The sequence below is a fragment of the Mixia osmundae genome, assembly GCF_000708205.1.
Source record: "Mixia osmundae IAM 14324 unplaced genomic scaffold scaffold_5, whole genome shotgun sequence".
NCBI classification, from domain to species: domain Eukaryota; kingdom Fungi; phylum Basidiomycota; class Mixiomycetes; order Mixiales; family Mixiaceae; genus Mixia; species Mixia osmundae.
The window spans coordinates 867511-887130 of record NW_014575559.1 but is presented as its reverse complement, the minus strand read 5'-3'; the positions used below and the strand labels follow the sequence as shown (position 1 = coordinate 887130).

The following is a 19620-nucleotide window of genomic DNA, read 5'->3' as shown; positions in this document are numbered from 1 at the left end:
TCAATCGACAGAGGTACAAGTTGGCGCTAGTCCCTTTTGTAATTCGACATAAAAACAAATTGCAACGTCGTTACGCTTGTCCTCTCTGCATCTCTTAGCTCATCTGAGCTATCTCTAGTTGCGTGACGTCGCCGTTCCAGGTCGGCAGCTTGATCGACTCGCTCGGCTGATTCTTGCGATGGGCTACAATTTGCGGTGTCCGATTCGGCAGGCAGACGCCGGGTACGACTGTACTTGCTTGACGAGTGTTCTGCGCCAAATAGGAAGCTGTGCTGCTTACAGCACTCGTCGATGTTGACGAGGGTATCCGGTCGAGCAAACCGAGCGTATGGGCCACCCATACCGGGTCGTTCAAAGCACTCAGATCGTCCTTCCGTTCGGCTTTTGCTTGTGCCAAGACGGTATCGTAGGCTGCTTGTCGTCCTCTGGTCTCTCGTATGATCTCGTTTGTGGCGAAATCGTGAAAGAGACGTGTGTCGAATATACGAAAGAGGACACGATCGATCCGTAGAAAGAACCTCGACAGAACAAAAAAACCAAATGGCATGACCCTCTGTACGACGGACACTAGGCTCAGTAGAAAGTGCTGGTCGAGCGTGTTCACGTACGATGCGTACGTCGAGACGCGAAGTGCCACAGTCATGTAGTTCGTCCTCGAACAGACACACTTCTTCAAAGAAGAGTATCGGCTCTGTCTGGGAGGCCAGCCTTTCCATCGGTATACCGTTGTGGTCCTTTCTCACTTGCCAGCTGAGCGAATCATCGGGCGAATGACCGGGGTAAGCAGTCGTGTAAGACCAATCGAATTTCTTGGCAATCTTCAATGTCTGCGCTTCTTGTGTCGTTCCCCAGCCGGACAGGACAGGATCTCGAGTAGATTGCCATTCATTCGCGTGAGCAACTTTGACACCCAGCAAGCCGCCGGTGGGATGTTCGCCCGTCGGATCGACAGCGTGTAAAGCGCTCATTGTATCGAACACGTAGCTCGATCGTGATGCTTTGTGTCGGAGCGTGAGCGAGTTGTTGCCGAAGCAGATCTCTGGCAAGGGAAAGTCGAGTTCGGCCGTCGCTCTGAGTAGGGTCAACCCATCGGTGAGCAAGAGCGAGGAGGAGCGTGGATGAGTTGGCTCAACTTGTCTGTCTGGGCTGCATTGAGGATGGGAGCCTTGTGAGCTTGTATGGACCAGCCTGCAATCTCTATTCCTCTATCCTGTCCGTCACTCCACAGTTGATGTTGTGCCATCTTGCATCACCACCGCTCTCTCAAAGGACTGCTTGACTCGCTTTGACGCGTCTGTTTGACAGTTGGCAGGCGCATGCATGTCAGTGCTCGAGCCAATCTATGGGCTTCTCAGCGACTATGAGGTCCTCCATCAGCTCAAGAGAGAGAAAGACGCCCAGCGAGCCCAGATCGATGCGCTCTCCCTCGCGACACCCGAGACGGTAGGCCAGATTGTGAGCAGCAATGCAAAGAACATTCAGTACCAAGTACGTCGCTCTCTGTCTCCCTCTCCTCGAGGCTGGGCACGAGTGACAGCATGTGCGTCGACAGATCATGGCATACTTGCTCAATACAGCTGTGTCAGATTGCTCGAGAATGGACGAAGAGGGGGTCAAGAGGATCGTGTCGTCATTGAACGTTATGACCTACGAGGGGAGAGACAGACCGTTGCTCTCGCGCAGAGAGAAGCTCTCGCTCCTCAATACCTGTCCTCGTTCTCCCGCCGGTTTATCAGTCGTGCGTCTGCGTGCACACATTGGCCTCCAGGCGCCGATCAAGTTGACGCGATGGAGGGTTGACAGTGCATTGAAGATTTGGCGGATAGACTGTCGGAAGATCAGATGACGGAAATCCTCGAACTCATCGGCGCCAATCTATCCTCGGAGCCTATTCTGACGCAAGAAGCGCCGACGCAATCAGAGGCGGCTCTGCTCAATATTGCCCATCATGCCGCGACGGGACGCGACGAAACGGTCATCACCACCGGTCAGGTTGCAAATATTGATGCTACGATGAGCGAAGGAGAAGAGGATGAGGAAGCGCTGATCGACAACGAAAGGCCAGAAGCAGACGAGAGGGAGATTGACGAAGTTGGAGAACCAGATTCTTAGTCACTCGATCGATCAGACACAGACTTCGATGCAATGGCTTCAGGAGGCATACAATTCCCGGTGACGCGTTCGTTAAGCTCGGAAAAGCGGTTGCTGCTTGACAGACTTTGGATCGCCTTTGCCCTTGGCTTTGGCATCCCGTCTGTAAGCCGTGACGGCCTTGCCAATTCTCTGCAAAGGATCCCATTGCATTCAGTCGTCTTGCCCATGCGCATGGAGAGAATGAACTTACGTTTTTGAGTGTTTTGTGGAGTTCGCGACGATAGCCGAGTGCGAAGAGGACTTCCATAAAGACAAAGAACCTGCTCAGACTCAGATCAAGTGTAGACTGAGGTGCCATCGACTCACACAGCCAGAACGAGTGCTGCGAACGATCGTCAGCCGAGTGCGTGAGGAGCAAGGAAAGACATACACTGGAACAGGCTATCAAAGAGAGCGGGCGCTCTTCCTTCGAACTTGCCATGCCCTGCCATAGACAGTATCGCCGGATGAGCATTCAAGCTCGTGTATCTCGCTTGCTTCGTACCGACGAATTGTGCGATCCATGAGCCCACAAAGACGATACCGGCTTTCTTGAGCGGATCATCGACCTGTATGGCCTCTATGAGCCAGCGCGCATGGAAGAGAGGCGGCGCGACTGACGGTATCGTAGATGACCTTGCTCGATACGCCCATAGCCAGCAGAACAGGAGCATACAAAGCCTGCACGATCGCACGACCACGACTCAGCAGGACGCGTGATGAGTCTGGATCGAGATCGTACACCGGCGAACCAGTCGAGCAGAACGAAATAGGATGCGTAACTCGTCGCAATGAGGAGCGGGATGGTCACGTCCACTTGTTGTCTGAAGCTACGGATCTCGAGAGAGAAGGAAGCCAGTGTGGGTGACCATGATTGGGAGAGGATGAGGGTGGTCCAGAAGATGAGGGGGACGCAGATGATGTGGATTGCCACATTGACCTGTTTTTATAGCCTCAGCCTTCGCAGCAGGGTCATCTTCGGGCCGAGCATACTCTATTGGTGTGGTATTGACCTATTCCGTGCTGATAGTGAGCAAACCTATGACTGTTCGAGGGTCATCGACGTACCATAGAACTAAAAAGTGTGGGGTCAGCTCCGTTCGGCTGAGACTTAGCTCGAGGGAACTCACTTCGAACTGGTCGACCAAATTGAGCTTGCTAGCCTTCTCTGGGTGCTCGACGGCGGACATGCTGGATGGCTAGACTGCTGCTCGGCTACAAGCTCCGACGGACGCGGATCTTATAGGACCGGTTATACGCTGGGGGCATTGCCGCTGAGCGTCGAGCCTGTTGACTTACTTGACTGAACTGAGCCACGAGCCCGCAGCGTCAGCCAGTATGACCTCCCAAGTGGCTCAGACAATCTTGGACTTCCTCGACCAGAATGCGAGCATACCAGACACTCGAACGCTGGGTCTGGACGCAGCAGCCGTCAGAGCAGCGCTCACTTCACTCGTCGACAAGCAGGCTCGTTTCCTTCACTACCTGCCCTCTAAGGCTTGGCTCAACCTGTCGGAAAGCGCAGATGGTGCTCATGGAGAGTCATGCACAAGAAGAAGCAGTGCTCAGTGCAGAGGGTGAAGAAGTAACAGAGAAGGGATCGCCCGAATGGCGGTTATGGCAAGTACTCGCTACTGGCCCACAGACCGCCAAGCAGCTTCAGGTTGGCCGACGACGCTTAGCACAAACGGCTTCTGGCTGAAGTCTATGGCTTTCACAGAGTACGCTAGGGCCAGATACTGCCAAAGTGGGTCAATTGAACGCATTCAAGAAAAAGTGGATCAAGAAAGATGGCGACGGGTTCGCTCAAGCAGTGCGTCGCTCTTCTTCAGTCTGCCTCGTACAGTCTGAACAGCCAGTCCTGATCCGCAGCTCTCGGACGTGCCGGATCAAGTCAGATCAGACCTGCAGGCGCTCAAGAACGGGCAACCACTACCGAGCACCGTCGCGTCCGAGTATCGCAAACGAAAGCTCACAGCAATAAAGTGCGTCTGCTCCCATCTTGCGATCCAGACCCATGTCAAACTCTCTCGCGCAGACGGACCGCGTATCAGAGTGTCAGCAAAGGGCCCAAATTCTCCACAAAGATTGCGAAATTGGAAACGGATCTCACGGCAGAGATGCTGCAAAGGTTCGACAAACTCAGCTGTCAGCCTATCGTCTGTCGCTGATACCACTGTCTTGTGGAACAGCGGAGCGTGGAAAACGGCGGAATTCAAGCCATTCAATTTCGATGCGGAAGGCATGCCACCCGCAGCAGGAGCACTCCACCCGTTACTCAAAGTACGAGAGGAATTCAGGAACATCTTCTTCGAGATGGGGCACGTGCAGTCTCGGAGATCAGCCTTACGCTGCTGACCTCCCAGGCGATAACGTAGGTTCAGCGAGATGCCGACGAACCAGTTTGTGGAGTCTTGCTTTTGGAATTTCGATGCTCTCTTTGTACCTCAGCAACATCCGGCTCGAGAGCTACAAGACACTTTTTACGTCAAAGGCTCGTTGCCTGAGCCCTCACCCTCACACAAGCTGACGCACTCGGCCAAAGAGCAGACCCCGCTTCGACAGACGATTTTCCAGAGGACTACCTAGCCAAAGTGAGAAAAGTACACGAGTCGGGCGGATACGGTTCGATAGGTTATCGATCTCCCTGGAAGCAATCCGATACCGAACGACTCGTCTTGCGTACTCACACGACTGCCATATCGGCCAACATGCTCTACAAGCTCGCCAACCAGCCAGGAGGTTTCAAGCCCACAAAACTCTTCAGTATCGATCGTGTTTTCCGAAACGAAGCGGTAGATGCAACTCATCTGGCCGAGTTCCACCAGGTCGAAGGCGTTGTGGCAGATTACAATCTCACGCTTGGCGATCTGATCGGTCGGTTCTGACATACTTCAAATTCCTACTCGAGCTTAGTAGTGTCGGGACTTCGACAGGCTTCATGGACGTCTTCTTTGCAAAGATGGGCGTCAAAAACTTGCGCTTCAAGCCTGCTTTCAATCCTTACACAGAGGTCAGCATCCTACATCTTTGCTCGCAACTCGCAGCTGAGCAGAATGACACGATGTGACAGCCCTCTCTGGAGATCTTCTCTTATCATGCAGGCTTAGGCAAATGGGTAGAGATTGGCAATAGCGGGATGTTCAGACCGGAAATGCTCGAACCGATGGGTTTGCCCAAAGACGTTCGTGCACTCGGATGGGGACTCTCTCTAGAACGGCCAACGATGATCAAGTATGGCATCAGCAACATTAGAGATCTCGTGGGTCACAAGGTGCCAATCGAGATGGTAGAGAAATCAGCAGCAGTGCGCTTCTGATGCTTGTGCTGCTGCTGCTGCGGCTGCTGTCGTGTTGTACATGGTCTGCATTGGAAAGAACAAGCATTTCATTCGTCCCACTTTTCCTCTGCTGCGGGCAAGTCAACCAATGCAGACTGATCTTGCTCGTCGTCTGTTCCCCCTCGCTCGTCTTCGCTGTCCTCTTCTGGCTCGACAGTCGGCGATTCTTCGACAACCGGTACTTGTCTGATCACACTCTTGACACCCTTGCCGCAGCGCAAACAAGGCCAATACTCTTGCGTATCGCTGTTGTCTTCTTCCCACTGTACGAGCTTGTTGACAATACAGAAATAGCAGTAGAGTCCCTGGCAGCAATCGACTTGATACGGAATCTTGACGCCGTTGTCCTGATCGCCATGGTGATTGATCTGGCTATGTGATTCGAGCGTGGCAAGAGCAGAGGTGGAAGCGCCCGGGTCTGCAGGGTCGCTCGAGATGACCCCGCCATCGGGTACAACGGTTGGAGGTGCGATTGAATTGGTGTAACAGATTGGACAAATATGATCAGGTAGGAAATCGAGTGGGCCTCTTGTCTCCTCCTTGTCTTTCCCTTTGCGTGAGCTAGTAGAATGACGTGGATCGGGAAGATTGAGCGTTCGTCGTACAGGTGCAGGCAAGGCAGCCAGTAAGATCTCGATAGGACGAGAGGTGGTAGCCCATCTGTTGAGCCTCTGTCGAAGCTTGCGAAAGTTGATGAGTGGCATGAGGAAGAGCAAGAACTCTGTAAAGGCCTCCCAGACGAGTTGTCTATTGAGAAACTCAAAGCTGACGTTGCGCGTGACTGCTCGGTGGGCATAGGTCAACCTCATGCCCAATATCCTATCGATCAGAGTTCGATACCTGCCAGACAAATTCAACAATGCATCCGCGCGTCACTGATGCAAGGAGGTGACTGACCTGCCGTCATAGAGAAAGACGAGAAAGTTGGCCAGCTTGAGGACTGCCCAAGTTCGCTCTGCTAGATTGAGAGCCTTCCAAACGGCTCTCTTCCATTCTCGCTTTCGCTTGTCCCGTCTTTCCCGTCGCGATACCGCCGAGGAAGACGCAGGGGCATCAAAGGGATGAAAGAGTAAGCTTGTGTAGGATCGAGGTGTGGGATAATCTCCCCAGCCTTTTGAGAGCATAAAGTCGCGGGCTTTTGCGTGTGCATACGTAGGCAAGACGTTGAGTGCAGTGTAGGCGTGCAGTTGAAGCTTCGTGAGGGGCTGTCGAGCGGGCGAGGATTCCACTGCGACGACGACCCAGCAAGTCAGCCCGCGTCAGAGGCTAACAGCGCAAAGTGACTGACAATTGCCTCCGTGCAGCCATTCGTTGCGATACTTGAGATTCTGGAGTGTGGCTCCGTAGGATGCGCCTGACTCGTAGATGGACAGCCGCAATATGAAGAATTGCAAGAGCGCCTTGAGTTCAGGCTCTAAAGATGATCTGCCGCTTCCCTGTCGTCGCTCTTGCTCAGCTGCACCACCGATGAAGCTGATCAGAATTAGCGCACCCTGAGATTCTGTAGAGCGCGAGAGACGGGCTCTCTGAGGATAGACTCGAGCTCCCTGTCTAGCAACTCGGCATCAAGTTGGCCGACTCGTGTGATTCGCAGTGGTGGTGCTTTGAAGTCTGCCAAGCCATGACGGAGATTTTCGATCTCTGGCTTGGCTTGTAGTGCTGCATCTGCATAGAACGCAGCGCTGCTTGAGCCTTGCATGGCTCGGCTTGGTCTGTCAAGAGGTCGCCGGCGCCGGGTGTCGCGAGAAAGAAGAAGAGGAACGCGCGCGGCGGCGGCGAGGACGAGTGGGCAAGAGGATGGCAACGACTTGGCTGACGGCTTGTGAGGCGAGCATGCGCTGATCGGGCTGCGACAGATGTGCGATGACACAAGATCTTCAGTCTAGCAAGACTGTCTATTCCATCTTCCAGTCCGCCAGCGAGCGCAAAGCAGCAGCTCAAGCGCTCGCATCTCAAGCTCCGCCGGCTCATGTGCAGACCCAAGACATCACCACCAAGGCTGCAAAAGCTACGCGCAAATCGAAGAAAGCTACCAACGGTCGAAATGCCACGCTTGAGGTTGGCAATGGCCGTACACTCGCTTTGGCGGCCCCGAAAGCATTGGAACCTGCAAAGAGCTCTCGCAAGGGCAAAGGAAGAGCGCCACCTGAGAGCAGTACTTCAGCTAGTGATGGCGAGGAGTTAGATAGCTTGGCGCCTGCGATTGAGTTGACTAGCTCGCCGCCCGGTCAATCGAGTCGACGCGTCGCAACGACAAGAAGAGCGATTGAACAGCCCGACAAGCCCCCGCATCCTTTTTTTGCTCTCAAGTCAAGACCTTCTGTAGCTGTGACGCCTACGAGCGAAGCTGCCCCAATTGACCTCGAATTGCCCACAGCGAGGACAAGTTCCAAAGCTGCAAAAGAGTATGCGAGATATTGGCCACCCCGATGGCCGACGGCAGACGAGCAACACGTCGAATATCTGCCTGCTGTCGCGTCAAGCAGATCATCGCACGCTCTGCCAAGGCGAGACGACCCAACAGACGCAAGCGTAACTGGCGATCTCATGCGCCATCTCGTCAATACGCAGCCTGGTACCCAACCTACCAAGAGCCGTAGCATTCCACTCGGCATGGATGATGTACAGACTTGGTTTCCAAGCCAAAACATGCGACGGATACCCCTCATTGCTCGGTTGACAGAGCAGCTGCCGCAGTCTTCTGCGGCCGAGATGAATCGCATCATTCGCAATTGCCGAGCCAGCTCTCGACTCTGGACAGAGACTTTCGCGCCTTCTACGGCCGAACAGATGCTCGGCGAGACCAATCGAGCTAGCGCTGCCTACTTGCGCGATTGGCTTAACGAGCTCACCTTGCGTAGCATGCAAGCTGCTCCTTGTCAGTACTCGGTTCTTCGCTTGCTACATACTTGCTGACACAAAAAGTGGCAGGTACTGATGGCCGGACTACGCCGATAAGACAGACTAAGAAGCGAACGGTGATCAGGCAAGTCGACAAAGCCAGCAAACGTATCAAAAAAACCAATTCAGACCTCGATGACTTCCTCGTGTGTGATGACCAAGAGGCGGCAGATCAGCAAGACGACGAGACAAACGATGCGACGGACGCTCTCACGAACCTCATCGTGCTCTGCGGTCAGAGCGGCACGGGCAAGACGGCAAGCGTTCATGCAGTAGCAAAAGAGCTTGGGTTTGAGATATTCGAAGTCTTTCCCGGTATCGGCAAACGCAGCGCGAAAGACATAGAACGCTACGTGGGAGATATAGGTCGCAATCATCTCGTGCGCAATGTTGCTTCCCCTCGTCGAGCAGCAATGCGAACGCCCCCTCAGAGTCCCAGTCGACAGCCTATCCTGCTCGATACACCCAATTCTCCCATTCGCAACCGCGCAGGTCAATCTCTCATCTTGCTGGAAGAAGCCGATATCTTGTTCGAATCCGATCTTGGGTTCTGGGATGGCGTCATCCAGCTCGCATCGATATCGCATCGCCCCATCATTGTCACTTGTAATGACCTCTCGCTCGTTCCGAGGGATCTGCTACCAATTCAGGAGATACTCTACTACGAAGCACCCCCTCTGCAAGAGACTGTAGCGCTAGTGCAGACCGCAGCTCTACTACATGGTGTGCTCATACAAAAAGAGGACCTGTCTTCGCTTTACCGGTCGACGCGGTATCGGCTTGCAGAAAGACTGTCACCCAGTGATACTGGCAATTTGCCTCTCGCCGTACCGCCGCCGGGTGCTTACAGACAGTCTGCATTCGATATTCGCAAACTACTATCGGACTTGCAGTTCCTCTGCCTTGCGCCTCTGCTGTCAACCTCGCCTGATCTGGTCGACTTGATCGAAATCGCGCTGCAGTCGAGGCCCAACAATGCCATGACGGACCAGATTCAGCTGATTACGGGCTGGAACGCAGAGTGCGAGCCGTCACCGGAGATGATCACGGGAGCGTTGGAGTCTCAAGAGGCGCTAGACGAGCAAAAGATCGATGACGAGCTTGCGATGACCTACATCGCGAGCAAACCCAATGGTACCTGCTCATTCGCAATCGAGCTCGACGTCCTCGACACTTTACGTGATTGTGATTTCATCCGAGACTGGCTCTTACCCGATGCACCCAACGAGCTCAGCGAGACTTCCTTCGCTTCTGCAAGGTTTGTCTTCGCTTCGCTTTCCTCTCGACCGAGACTGAAGCGCACGACAGGTCCGAGCATGCAATTGTGCTGGATACGATCAGCAACCGGTTCATGGATTCGCTCGCGCCCCTCTTGCCACATCCAGCCGTGGCAAGTTTGTACATACCCTACATCAGAAGTATGGTCATGGCAGACGAAGCACGTAAGACTGCAGCAGAAGCAGAATCTGATCTGGCTCGCGTCGGCCGACGGCGCAGCACGCGAATTTCCGGCGTTCAAGCAGTCATGAAGTTCCAGCTGGAAGAGGATGTCTTGACGAGCATCGTCGAGTCAGGCGCGGCATTCGATCTGTCTTGAGCTCAATACATCGTCTGTTGATTGCCTGAGTGCCTATTTCTCGTCTCTACACTTCTGTTACAACACATCTCCACCCAGCTAGATGTCGATTCCTTCGTCTGAAATGCGGTTGCGTAAGAGGGACATCATTCTGTCGCCGCTTCCGACAGATCGTCCTCGTCCTCCGTATCGTCATAGAGCTCTGGCTCTTCTGTCTCGGTACTGTGCCGTCTAGAGCTACCTGTATAGTATCGTTCGTCCATCCTGGATGCAGACGCTCGCGCTTTGACAGCAGGTGGCCCAAGCCAGGGTCTCCCCCCCACCGGTGACTTCCAGTAGCGTCTCGGCTTCTCATGCCAGCGCATGCGAACCATGTCGGGAACGACGCCCTGAAATTCGAGCCACTGGTAGGCTAATCGCTCTGCCACTTCGATCTCTGTTCCACCAAAAGACACCGGCTCATCGCACCAAGCCTTCTGCAGTCGTCGTGCGCCGTCACTGTTCTCTCTAATACGCTCGACGACAGATGCAAGCGCGCCAGCATTGACACCTGGACAGTTACGCACGTCAATCTCTCGCAAGCCAGGCGTGAGATCCGGTAGTTGCATGATGAGTAGATCGGTCACTTCTGTTCCTTTGAGTGATAGATAGGTGATGTTCGCGAAGCAGCCTAGACTCTGCCATAGCGGCATGTCCTCCACCGTGGAGTAGTCGAGCGAAAGTCTCGTAATCTGCGGCGCTAGACTCGCTAGGGCTCGAAGGCAGTCTGCTTCTTCTTCGATATCGAAGATGCTTGCCGAAAGAGACGGTGCTTCGTTCAAATTGCGCGTCTTGATTAGCTTGCATTCGAGCAGCGCAGGCATGTGGACCTCTGGCGTCAGAGGCTCATCGGTCTCTGGAACCCAGAACAGGACCGAGCTTGGACCGTAGACGGTCAGCTGCCGCAATCGAGGAAGTAAAAGGTGTCGCCGCTGGCCATCTAGCGGTATTGAGACCGCTTCTTCTTCTTCCTCGGTGCTATCAGTCTGCGATAAGTCGAGAATCTCCAAGTTTGGCGCATTGGCTAGGATCTGCCAAAGACTAATATCTGCCAGACACCATTCCAAGCTGAGGAAACGTAGATTTGGCAGCATCGGTAGATCGAGCAGTGTCAGATCGACGCAAACGAGCGACAATCGTGTCAACGGCAGCGCTAGCGGCATTGGCATCTCTGGCATACCAAGCCATTGGAACGGCGGAGCGTGTGTCTGTTCTTCGACCTGCTGGACTAGACACGTAATCTCCACCGACACAGCGACCGGAAGGCTTGTAAAAAAGCGCTTCATAATGCCAAAGCGGTCAGACATGCGAGTATTGCATAAGAAGGTTAGCAGTGAAGGCAGTTGACAGCTTAATTTTGTGAGAACGACAAACAGCGCCAGAATGGTGTCTCTGTCATCTGCGAGACAGTTGACTTTTATCCTCTCTAGAGCATCGCCAGGCTCGATGGTGAGAAAGGTTCTGATGAGCATTCGCCAATGATCGTGAAGTAATTGAAAGTCGGCATTCGAGTACGCATCGCTGAGCAAGATTGTGAGACTTCTCAAGCCTTGTCTTGCGCGGGGTAGGAAACATTGCAGAGCTGCTTGAGCCGATCGGCTGGTGAGATCCAATACATAGTTGTGTCGCCATAGCTCGGGATCATCTAACAAGATCTGTCGCCAAGCTTTGCAAACCAGCGTGGCGTTGAGCAGATCTGCAGTCGACCGCACTGCGATATGGCTTGCGATGTGGCGAAAGATTTCTACTGGAAAGCCCCTGCCCAGCTCTGGCGTTCTAGGCGGGGTCATGAGCCTTTCCTCATTGGCTCGCTCTGCGTCGCGTGAGTCAGTCGCGCAACAAAGATCAGCTCTTCTGGGCATACCCGCCAGCGTAGACTGCTTATGAAGCTCGTCCGGCGCAGATGATTGTGGACTGATGCTCTCATCGCCAGAAGAGAGCTTTGTCTTCTTGGAGCCGCTCGTCTGAGTCGCCCCATCGTCATCCAGTTCTAGATCTCTGACCTTGAGTTGTCTGAGCGAGCCACTCGTCGCATCCGATTCACCATCTGATGTCGACTCAGAGTGCTTGGGCGTCGCTGCTGAGCTAGCAGTGCCGCTAGCAGTCTCCGACTTTGCCTGCTGATCCTCGAGTGCCCCAGATGACTTTATATCGAGCGGAGGGGAGATCCGCATCGGCGTCGACATGACAGTCTATTCGTACACGACGGAGCAATCGTGTCGTCGCTGCTTGAGCCCGACGGACATTGGCGAACGATGACAGAGCCGTCCTAGCGCTGACAACGACCGGGGGCACCTCTATCGTCACTGTCACAATCCAGGTGATCTGACTCGTGGGACGTTCGGATTGAGGCGCGAGGATCTAAAGGGTGCCGGAGCAAGTGCTAGGACAGCAGTCTGCTGTGATCGACTCACAGATCAGCTACCTGCCGCACACTGCCAGGATGAGACCGCCCTCAAGAATCGAGACACGTCATACGCGCGACATCTTATAAACCTCTTCGAAACTTTTCGTCTCGCCGGCTTGAGCTTGCTGGTCTCTGCAGCTTCGTCATCGGCTTGTACGCATCACGAGGCTGCAGAGATCTGCAAAGCTGCGAGCGTCTTCACTAGCCTTGCCCATGACCTCCTCCATCTCAGCAAATTTGAGCATGCTTGTGTCCATCGCGACAGCCTTGTGCTGCCAGCGCTTGCATGATGTCTACAGCAAGGAGCTATGCGATCGTGGGAAAGCAAAGATCAGCGAGCTCTTTGGGCATGACTTATCGATCGACTGTTGCTCTACGATCTCGAGTCTAATCAGAGAGCCCGAGACTTTTTTCGTCCCCATTCTGTGCGAAGAGATGTACAATGCAGAGTAATCATGTCACAACAAGTCAATTATCTAGTGAGAAGTGAGCGATGGGAGTCTGTGTATCAGCCTGACCAGGCCTCGGGAGAGGTAGGTCGGCTTCCCTCGTGCAAATCGCGTTGTTGCATCAATCGGCCAGGTCGACCGCGACCGCGACCCAGTTGCATGCCGCGAGCAGATTCGAGCGCTTGGTGCAGACTGTTCTCGATAGAGCGCGTTCCAGGTCCAGAGGGTGATTCGGCGCGAGATGTCTCGCCGCTGGGCGGCAGAGGTAGATGATGTGCAGCATAGTAAGCTTGCTCATTCGGCGCATGATCGTCCTGGCTCAAATCGAGCCGTCCGACTGCTTCATCGTCCAGACCCGAGTCGCGCGTCACCGGAGGCAGGATTTCCGAGCAAGAATCGCGCAAGCCACCAGAACCGCGTGAAGATGATTCGGCAGGAAAGTAGTTGCCCGAACCTGACAGGGCCGCATCACTCGGCCGTCTGCGTGTCGAGACGTATCGCGGAAACGCATATCGCTGTGCGCCTGATGCTGATAGGTTCTCAAGCGCGTTCGATGGCCGGGGCGAAGGGGGACCAGAAGCTTGGGGCGAGATTTCCTCGCTTGCTGGCCCGCGCAAACTGACCTCTCGTAAAGGCGATACGGAATAGATTGGCCGCTGACTGAGCGGCGAGAAGGAGGTACGAGTAGGCGAGAGACCCTCTTTCGATACTGCAGGCAGCGTCCGATAGACTGATCCGGCCATTGCGCGCAGGCGTGCATCTGCTTGACTCTTGAGCGTCGCCGGGCTCACTTTGGCTTCAGGTGAAGACAGCTGAGGTTTCGAGTCAAGCAATGCCAGAAAGTCTTCCAAGTCCTGCGGCGGCTTTGCTTCAGCTGTAGGGCCGCTGTCAGCAGATGACTCGCTGCGTCTCGATTCAAAAGACGGGCTGCCGCTCGGCGCGAATGTGCTACTGCCTGCACTACCGCTCACAATCCGCCGCGCGGCTGCTTCCGCTAGCCATTGACCTGGTGCTTGCGCGACGCCGCCACTACTGCCAAGCGAGCTGCCAGCGCCTGAGCTTCGCCCATACCGACTGCTGCTATATCTGGGCAGTGAGCCAAGCGGCTGAGGTGAGGTGCTAATCCTCTGCATGTTTGAAAGCGACGAGCCACTGCCGTGACCGACGTAACGCAGGGAAGAGGACGGTCCTGTGCTGGGACTTCCTATCGGATGATTCGACGCGCCAGACACTGCGATGTCTTGGGGTATCACCGATAGTGGAGCCGAGCTGACATATGAGCCTTGGCGTAAGAGCGATAGGCTGGATGGGCTACCGATGCGCACAGACTGTAGTGAGCTCATCGATGGCCTTCGAAGAGAGTCAGGCGATGCAGGAACAGCTTCGCGGCTGCCGCTCAGCAGCGAGCCTGATCGCGGTCGGCTTGCCGGTAGGAAAGCGCCTTCCTGACTCGCAGATGCCGAACGAACGAACGGCATCGGACTGGCTGCGGTCGTGACGGGTGGCGCAGGCTGAGCAGTTGGCACTGCGAGCGACTGTCGTAGTGGCGCAGATCCATACGCTGTCTGCACTTGCGTTGGAGCCGTAGCACTTGTGATAAGACCAGGCCGCAGCGGCAATGAACCCGGTCGAAGGACGGTAGGCTTGAAGAAATCTTCGTCGATGAACCTCGAGCTGATCAAGGCCTCGTGATCTTGGATTTGGAAGTTTGCGTCTGGTCTGTACCTTCCCGAGAGCTGCAAAAACCCTACGGGCGTGAGAACAGGCGAAAAGGTATAAGTCTCTGGCGCTGCGTTGTTGGGCTCTGGCCCCAGCGGTATGTCTGCGAGCAAGTCAGCTTGCGTGAAGGCAAGCTAAGAGCAGCACCGACCTAGGTCGACTTCGCCATTGCGCGCACGTCGTATACTGTCCATCGGATCGACCATGCTCATCCGGCAGCCGATCTTGAGTGAGCTCGTTGGCCTGCCGCGTTTGCGCAATTGGCGATGAAGAGCATATGCTGGCAAAGTGCGAATGAGGCTGTGCAAAGCTCTGAATAGTACCGTGCAGAGCTTGTAGACATGTGGCAGCTCAGGCTGTATCGGCGGCGCTGGCGGGGAGAATTGTAAAGTCCATCTTTCGAGGACGATCCTTACGCGCTGAGGTGTCGTCGAGGGCGTATAGGACTGATATTGCGCAGCTTGTGAGGCAGATAGGCTAGCGAGTATACCTTGCAGATCATCCAGACGGGTCGTCTTGCCGTCCTCATGGCGCAAGACAAGCACGTCATTTGGCGCGAGATCGCAAGTATCGAGTATGATGTCAAGCACCATGGGCGGCACTGCAGGCGCCGTGGACGAGGTAGACGCTCGAGGTGACGAGCTGGAGCTCAGTAGCGCGGTGATCGAGCGCCATAGCTTCAGCTCTTCCTTGAAGATCTCGGTGTCCTCGAGCTCGAGGTTAAACTGCGCGGTCATGCTCAGCGTGATTTGCATCTCCCCAAGGGCGCACTTGCCCACTTGTTCGTCCGCTTGGCCTGCGCTTGCAAGTTGGACCCTTCTCCTTGAACGTGCGTCAGTCGAGCTTCAGTCAGAATAGCGGCTGTCTTTGAGTAGACTTGTTGTAGCAATTGATCGACTTTGGCGGCCCTTTTCTTCGCATCAACAGCGCTCTCGCCTGTTCCGAAGCGTGCCCGCGTCTCTCCTGTGGACTCTACAGAACCATATTGGGGACTGGGCGTCAATTCTTGGACTTGGCTGGGCGATTGCCTTGCTTCGTCACTTGCGCCAAGCTCATGCCGCGGCACGGGATAGACGTTGAGATCCGGATATCTTGACGCTGGCTGTTCATGTGTCGTGCGTCCGAACATGACTATGACCTTATACTAGCCTGATGTGGGCCCATGCGAGCCCATCCTGGCAGGCGTGACGTGCGTGAAGACGGCAAGGAGAGACGCGTCTGATGCATCTGATGGACATCTGATGATCGAGATCTTGCCTTCGGTCTCAGAGATTTCTGTCCTTGCAAAGCTATGACACAAGTGCATGCAAGTCTACAGATGCTAATGCTTGAGCTTTGCGAATCCCACCCTGTTCTGTTCGAGATCAAAGGTGGTATAAACGGCATTCATAAACGTGTCACCCTGTCCGATGTATCAGCTATGTCATCGCTCAAGAAGCGTCATGCGACTCACCAGCAGCCAAGAGCCAGAGTCGAGCGAGTCGATCACCGTGACGGCACCCATACACATCGAGCTGCCCGAAGCGATGAGGCCTTGGTTGAAGAGCGAATCGGGTATCGCCCATTTCCTCCCCTTGCCAAATGCGAATGACAGATTGATCTTTTGCGAGCAAGGATATTTCCATGTGCCCGGGACTGCCGTCCAAGGCGAAGCGTGTGGCACCTTTGACCAGAAGGCCTTTGCTTCGGCATACGTCGTCGCAATCTGGCTCGTTCCCTGCGTGCAACGTGATGAGGTCGAGCACAATCTTCGCATGCGCCGACTCACGCTATCGATGGTGTAGCTACGCGTCGACTTGCTCAGAGACTTGCCATTGATGTAGCCCCGCCCAGAGATTGTGAAGAACGCCTTGGAAGTAACGGGGTGATACTCGAGATTACCCTGTTCCCGCACGGATCACCCATTGTACATGCAGCGACGCGTAAAGACCCACAGAGTAGAGCGCGCGGTTGCTGCCTCCGAGATATAGCTCTGAGCCCGATTCTGCCAGATAGAACGAGAACACTTTGCGCATTTGTGTCTGCTGCGATACCAACTGCGATTGCAATATCAGCCCATGCTGACGACTGCGATAGATCGCTCGACTTGCATTCTGGAAGAATGGCTTGGCATTGAGCGAGGAGATGGACTGGTATGCCATGCCAAGGATACCATCACCTGGCTCGCTCGCAAAACCATCGCTCATGTAGTTGATCGACGCCAACGTTTGCGATTTGGCAGATAGACCGCCAACGGAAACTGAGTCTGTATAGACGTCGCCACTTGTGCTCGAGCCATCGACGTAATAGATAGAGAAGCTACGCAGTGTCAGCATTGGAGACTCGATGAGCGGCAGACGTACGTCTCGGTCAATTCCTTCGCTGTGGTCGAAGAGTTGGCATCGTAGAGATTCTTATCTGTGCAAGTCGCGCAGCCTGTGCCTGCTACCCAAGTATCCGCGCTGCCCGTGTCGACTGCTCGATCGATCAGCGATTATCACAGAATACTGCGAGAGGACTGACAGTCCAGTAGGAAGCTCTTTGCTGGTGTGCCTATAGAAACGACGCCAGTCCACAGCAGGCCCGAGCTTTGATCGGCGAGCTGCTCCTTCGCCCTCCTTCGCATCCGTCTGCTAAGCTGAGGCGCAGGTTCGATGGTGCAATTGGTAAAGTTGTGCTTCCAGACGGGCGGCGGAAAGCCTGCAAGGGCCTGGCCCGTGTGATCGTAATAATTGATGGCGGCATCAGCATATTTCCTGCATGCCTGTTCAGATGCGGTCGCCCGGGACGAGAGAGAGCAGCAAACATGTCCAGTCGCTGAAGGTGTGACTGTGAGAAATCGTCAGCAAGCACACGGAAAGGAAGCGGGCGAGTACGCACGAGAATGACTTGCTTCTGGACAACGCCTTTGGCATTCCTGATGCCGGTAGCCGTCTTCTTCTGCAGAGGAATGCTTTTGTGCTCATGTTTGTGGTGCTTGTTGGACGAGGAAGCCAGTGCGAGTGTAGCGAATGCCAGAGGCCATAGCGTCAGTGTGTACATGTGTGCTTGCAAAGGTGTGAGTAGAAACTAGAGAGCTGCACAACAATCAGCTTTGCCCGCGTGGATGCTGACCATATGCTTGCCCCGCGTATTGTGTCTGTATCTGTCTTGTTTGAGCCTATGTGCCGGCCGGCGTGTGGTGAGATCGTCGCTTCCTTGCTTCAGCCAGGAGCAGCGGTTGCACTGCAAGCGCAGCTGTTAATAGACGCGTTCGATCACGTGATTGGCAACAGGTTGCATTGCTACTACTCGGCTCACGCCTTGCCCGGCTTCCACTTTGGGAAGTCCTTGAGCCAGGCATTGGTAAAGTCGAGGATATACTCGTGCGTCTTGCGAAGCTCCTCGGGCTCATCTTGCAGGTCCGGCAGGGCTCGGAAGTCATCGCAATGGCGACCTTTCTGCATGAGCACAAAAGGACGCAATGGTGTGCTTTTGCGCAGTGCAAGATCGGGTGCTGCGGGTGTCTCGTAGATCCATGCTACTCGTGTGTAAGCCGACGCTTATGCAGAGAGTGAGAGACATACGATCAAGCTTGCCGTTGATGAAAGCGAGTCGGTCGACGGCGATACTCGCCGCGCCAAATTTGTTCCATCGTTCGACCTCTGGCAGCTTAGGCACCTTGAAGTGCTTTCCATCGGCGAATGCGTATCGACACTTGCGCTCGGTGTAGGCCGCCTGGACGGATCGTGAGATGAGCGACGGCTGGCCGGCGGGTGCAGCGGCAACGAAAGAGCCTTGCTCGACGCAGGTGGTAAAGAGATAGGTGCGATCGTCGCCATTAGTCGTGTCAGCCCAGAAGGTCTTGTTGGTCGTACCGAAGCAGGCCGCATCGTTGAGCTTGTTGGGAGACTTGCAGTTAGCATTGTAGTACTTTCTCATGTAATTAGCATAATTCGATAGCTTGGGCCATGTGCGGCCATGGGTATACTTTGACAAAACCGTGTCGATACTCGCATCAACCGTTTTTGCCGTAATGTTGGAGCAGAAGTAATCAAAGTCGCTAGGCTTGCCGATCTGAGCAGGGTTGAGATAGATCTCTTTGACTTCCTGCCAGGAATTGCCGAGGTAGTCGAGAGGACCTCCGATAGGTTCTGCGATCGCATATGCAAAGTCACGGAAGTCTGTCAATGACTCTAGTCCGAAAAGCTTCTGAAGTTGGGGTATAGCATGAGGCGACTGCTTGTGCAGCTCGTCCATGCGGTCGACAAGATTGTTGATAGTCGCGACGCAGGCATGAGGAGCATAAGTCTGTGCAGCCGTGTACCACTTTGGGTAGGTTACGTCCGATTTGACCGTAGCACTGGAGGCGATGCCCGCGTACAAGACGTCGTTGTACTTGAGCATCGAAAAGGCAGTCTTTGCACCTCCCAACGAGCCGCCGTAGAGAATGTAGGGAGTCTTTGGGGCGTTGAGACCCTCGAAGCCGGGGATCTTGACATGTTGAGCAAAGTAGGGAGCATCGGCGATGGCCTGGTCGATCAAGCAGTAGCGCAGGTTGTCGGTCGTCGATCTCGAGAACGGATGGCTTTTGCCGTAGCAGCGTTGCTCAAAGACGACGAGCAGGCCACCCGTTGCTTGGGCAAGGTGCTTGGAGAACTGAGTACGGTAGTAGCTGATCTTCGAGCCACCGTAAGTCTCCCTCGTGATGTCAGACTCGGCGCCATCGAGGATGATGACGGGGCCATTGGGTTTGTAGTAGTCGCCAAGGATATGATAACGCTGCTTGAACGTTGGCGACTTGCTATCTGTGTGATCGATCGGCTGATCGAACGCATAGATCGGATAGTCTGGGTATGTGGCACCGCAGATGGCACCAAAGGCAAGTGCCGAGAGAGCAACAAGCGAAAACATTGCTTATTCACTTGTGATGGGCAAGACGCTACTGCGCGTGATGATATAGCAAAGCAGGCTCGCTCTTATCGGTAGCGTAGGAGATGGCATGGACGTAGTCTGCTTGATCGCCACGACACCAGACAATGAGGGGGGGAGATTGCGTCATCTGCGCATCGTCGCGAGACTCGTTGCATTTGTCGCG

The 19620-nt window shown here is 54.6% G+C and overlaps 9 protein-coding genes across 9 annotated transcripts; 3 read left to right on the top strand and 6 right to left on the bottom strand.

Annotated features, from left to right (window-relative positions):
* Positions 1-94: 94 nt before the first annotated feature.
* Positions 95-1243, bottom strand: L969DRAFT_49418 (uncharacterized protein; the record flags this gene model as incomplete). The annotated part of the gene is made up of 3 exons (XM_014712686.1): positions 95-553; positions 609-1071; positions 1134-1243. 3 exons carry the CDS (start codon positions 1241-1243, stop codon positions 95-97), a joined length of 1032 nt encoding a protein of 343 aa, XP_014568172.1.
* A 77-nt stretch (positions 1244-1320) lies between these two features.
* Positions 1321-2112, top strand: L969DRAFT_48833 (uncharacterized protein; the record flags this gene model as incomplete). The annotated part of the gene is made up of 3 exons (XM_014712685.1): positions 1321-1488; positions 1553-1738; positions 1804-2112. 3 exons carry the CDS (start codon positions 1321-1323, stop codon positions 2110-2112), a joined length of 663 nt encoding a protein of 220 aa, XP_014568171.1.
* A 72-nt stretch (positions 2113-2184) lies between these two features.
* L969DRAFT_17526 (uncharacterized protein) lies at positions 2185-3323 on the bottom strand (the record flags this gene model as incomplete). The annotated part of the gene is made up of 10 exons (XM_014712282.1): positions 2185-2283; positions 2345-2414; positions 2461-2476; positions 2525-2578; positions 2639-2702; positions 2755-2814; positions 2876-3073; positions 3127-3146; positions 3202-3208; positions 3264-3323. The coding sequence occupies 10 exons, from the start codon at positions 3321-3323 to the stop codon at positions 2185-2187; spliced, it is 648 nt and encodes a 215-aa protein (XP_014567768.1).
* A 103-nt stretch (positions 3324-3426) lies between these two features.
* Positions 3427-5906, top strand: L969DRAFT_87559 (uncharacterized protein). Its single transcript, XM_014712684.1, has 10 exons — positions 3427-3600; positions 3659-3796; positions 3854-3946; positions 4006-4118; positions 4172-4264; positions 4326-4454; positions 4512-4627; positions 4684-5010; positions 5070-5146; positions 5207-5906. Exons 1-10 carry the CDS (start codon positions 3472-3474, stop codon positions 5450-5452), a joined length of 1461 nt encoding a protein of 486 aa, XP_014568170.1. The 5' UTR covers positions 3427-3471; the 3' UTR covers positions 5453-5906.
* L969DRAFT_17524 (uncharacterized protein) lies at positions 5521-7172 on the bottom strand (the record flags this gene model as incomplete). Its single annotated transcript, XM_014712281.1, has 4 exons — positions 5521-6313; positions 6371-6701; positions 6762-6909; positions 6966-7172. The coding sequence occupies 4 exons, from the start codon at positions 7170-7172 to the stop codon at positions 5521-5523; spliced, it is 1479 nt and encodes a 492-aa protein (XP_014567767.1).
* Positions 7173-7336: 164 nt separating this feature from the next.
* Positions 7337-9971, top strand: L969DRAFT_17523 (uncharacterized protein; the record flags this gene model as incomplete). Its single annotated transcript, XM_014712280.1, has 3 exons — positions 7337-8351; positions 8405-9632; positions 9683-9971. The coding sequence occupies 3 exons, from the start codon at positions 7337-7339 to the stop codon at positions 9969-9971; spliced, it is 2532 nt and encodes an 843-aa protein (XP_014567766.1).
* A 28-nt stretch (positions 9972-9999) lies between these two features.
* Positions 10000-12504, bottom strand: L969DRAFT_457829 (uncharacterized protein). Its single transcript, XM_014712683.1, has 2 exons — positions 11854-12504; positions 10000-11802 (listed from the first exon to the last, which is right to left on the bottom strand). Exons 1-2 carry the CDS (start codon positions 12173-12175, stop codon positions 10097-10099), a joined length of 2028 nt encoding a protein of 675 aa, XP_014568169.1. The 5' UTR covers positions 12176-12504; the 3' UTR covers positions 10000-10096.
* A 336-nt stretch (positions 12505-12840) lies between these two features.
* On the bottom strand, positions 12841-15763 carry L969DRAFT_74895 (uncharacterized protein). Its single transcript, XM_014712682.1, has 3 exons — positions 15340-15763; positions 14716-15289; positions 12841-14667 (listed from the first exon to the last, which is right to left on the bottom strand). The coding sequence occupies exons 1-3, from the start codon at positions 15691-15693 to the stop codon at positions 12905-12907; spliced, it is 2691 nt and encodes an 896-aa protein (XP_014568168.1). The 5' UTR covers positions 15694-15763; the 3' UTR covers positions 12841-12904.
* A 90-nt stretch (positions 15764-15853) lies between these two features.
* On the bottom strand, positions 15854-19436 carry L969DRAFT_103498 (uncharacterized protein; the record flags this gene model as incomplete). The annotated part of the gene is made up of 12 exons (XM_014712681.1): positions 15854-15966; positions 16018-16281; positions 16333-16446; positions 16499-16600; positions 16655-16862; positions 16907-17018; positions 17067-17299; positions 17350-17372; positions 17424-17612; positions 17669-17744; positions 17844-18063; positions 18110-19436. The coding sequence occupies 12 exons, from the start codon at positions 19434-19436 to the stop codon at positions 15886-15888; spliced, it is 2949 nt and encodes a 982-aa protein (XP_014568167.1). The 3' UTR covers positions 15854-15885.
* Between the last annotated feature and the right edge of the window lie 184 nt (positions 19437-19620).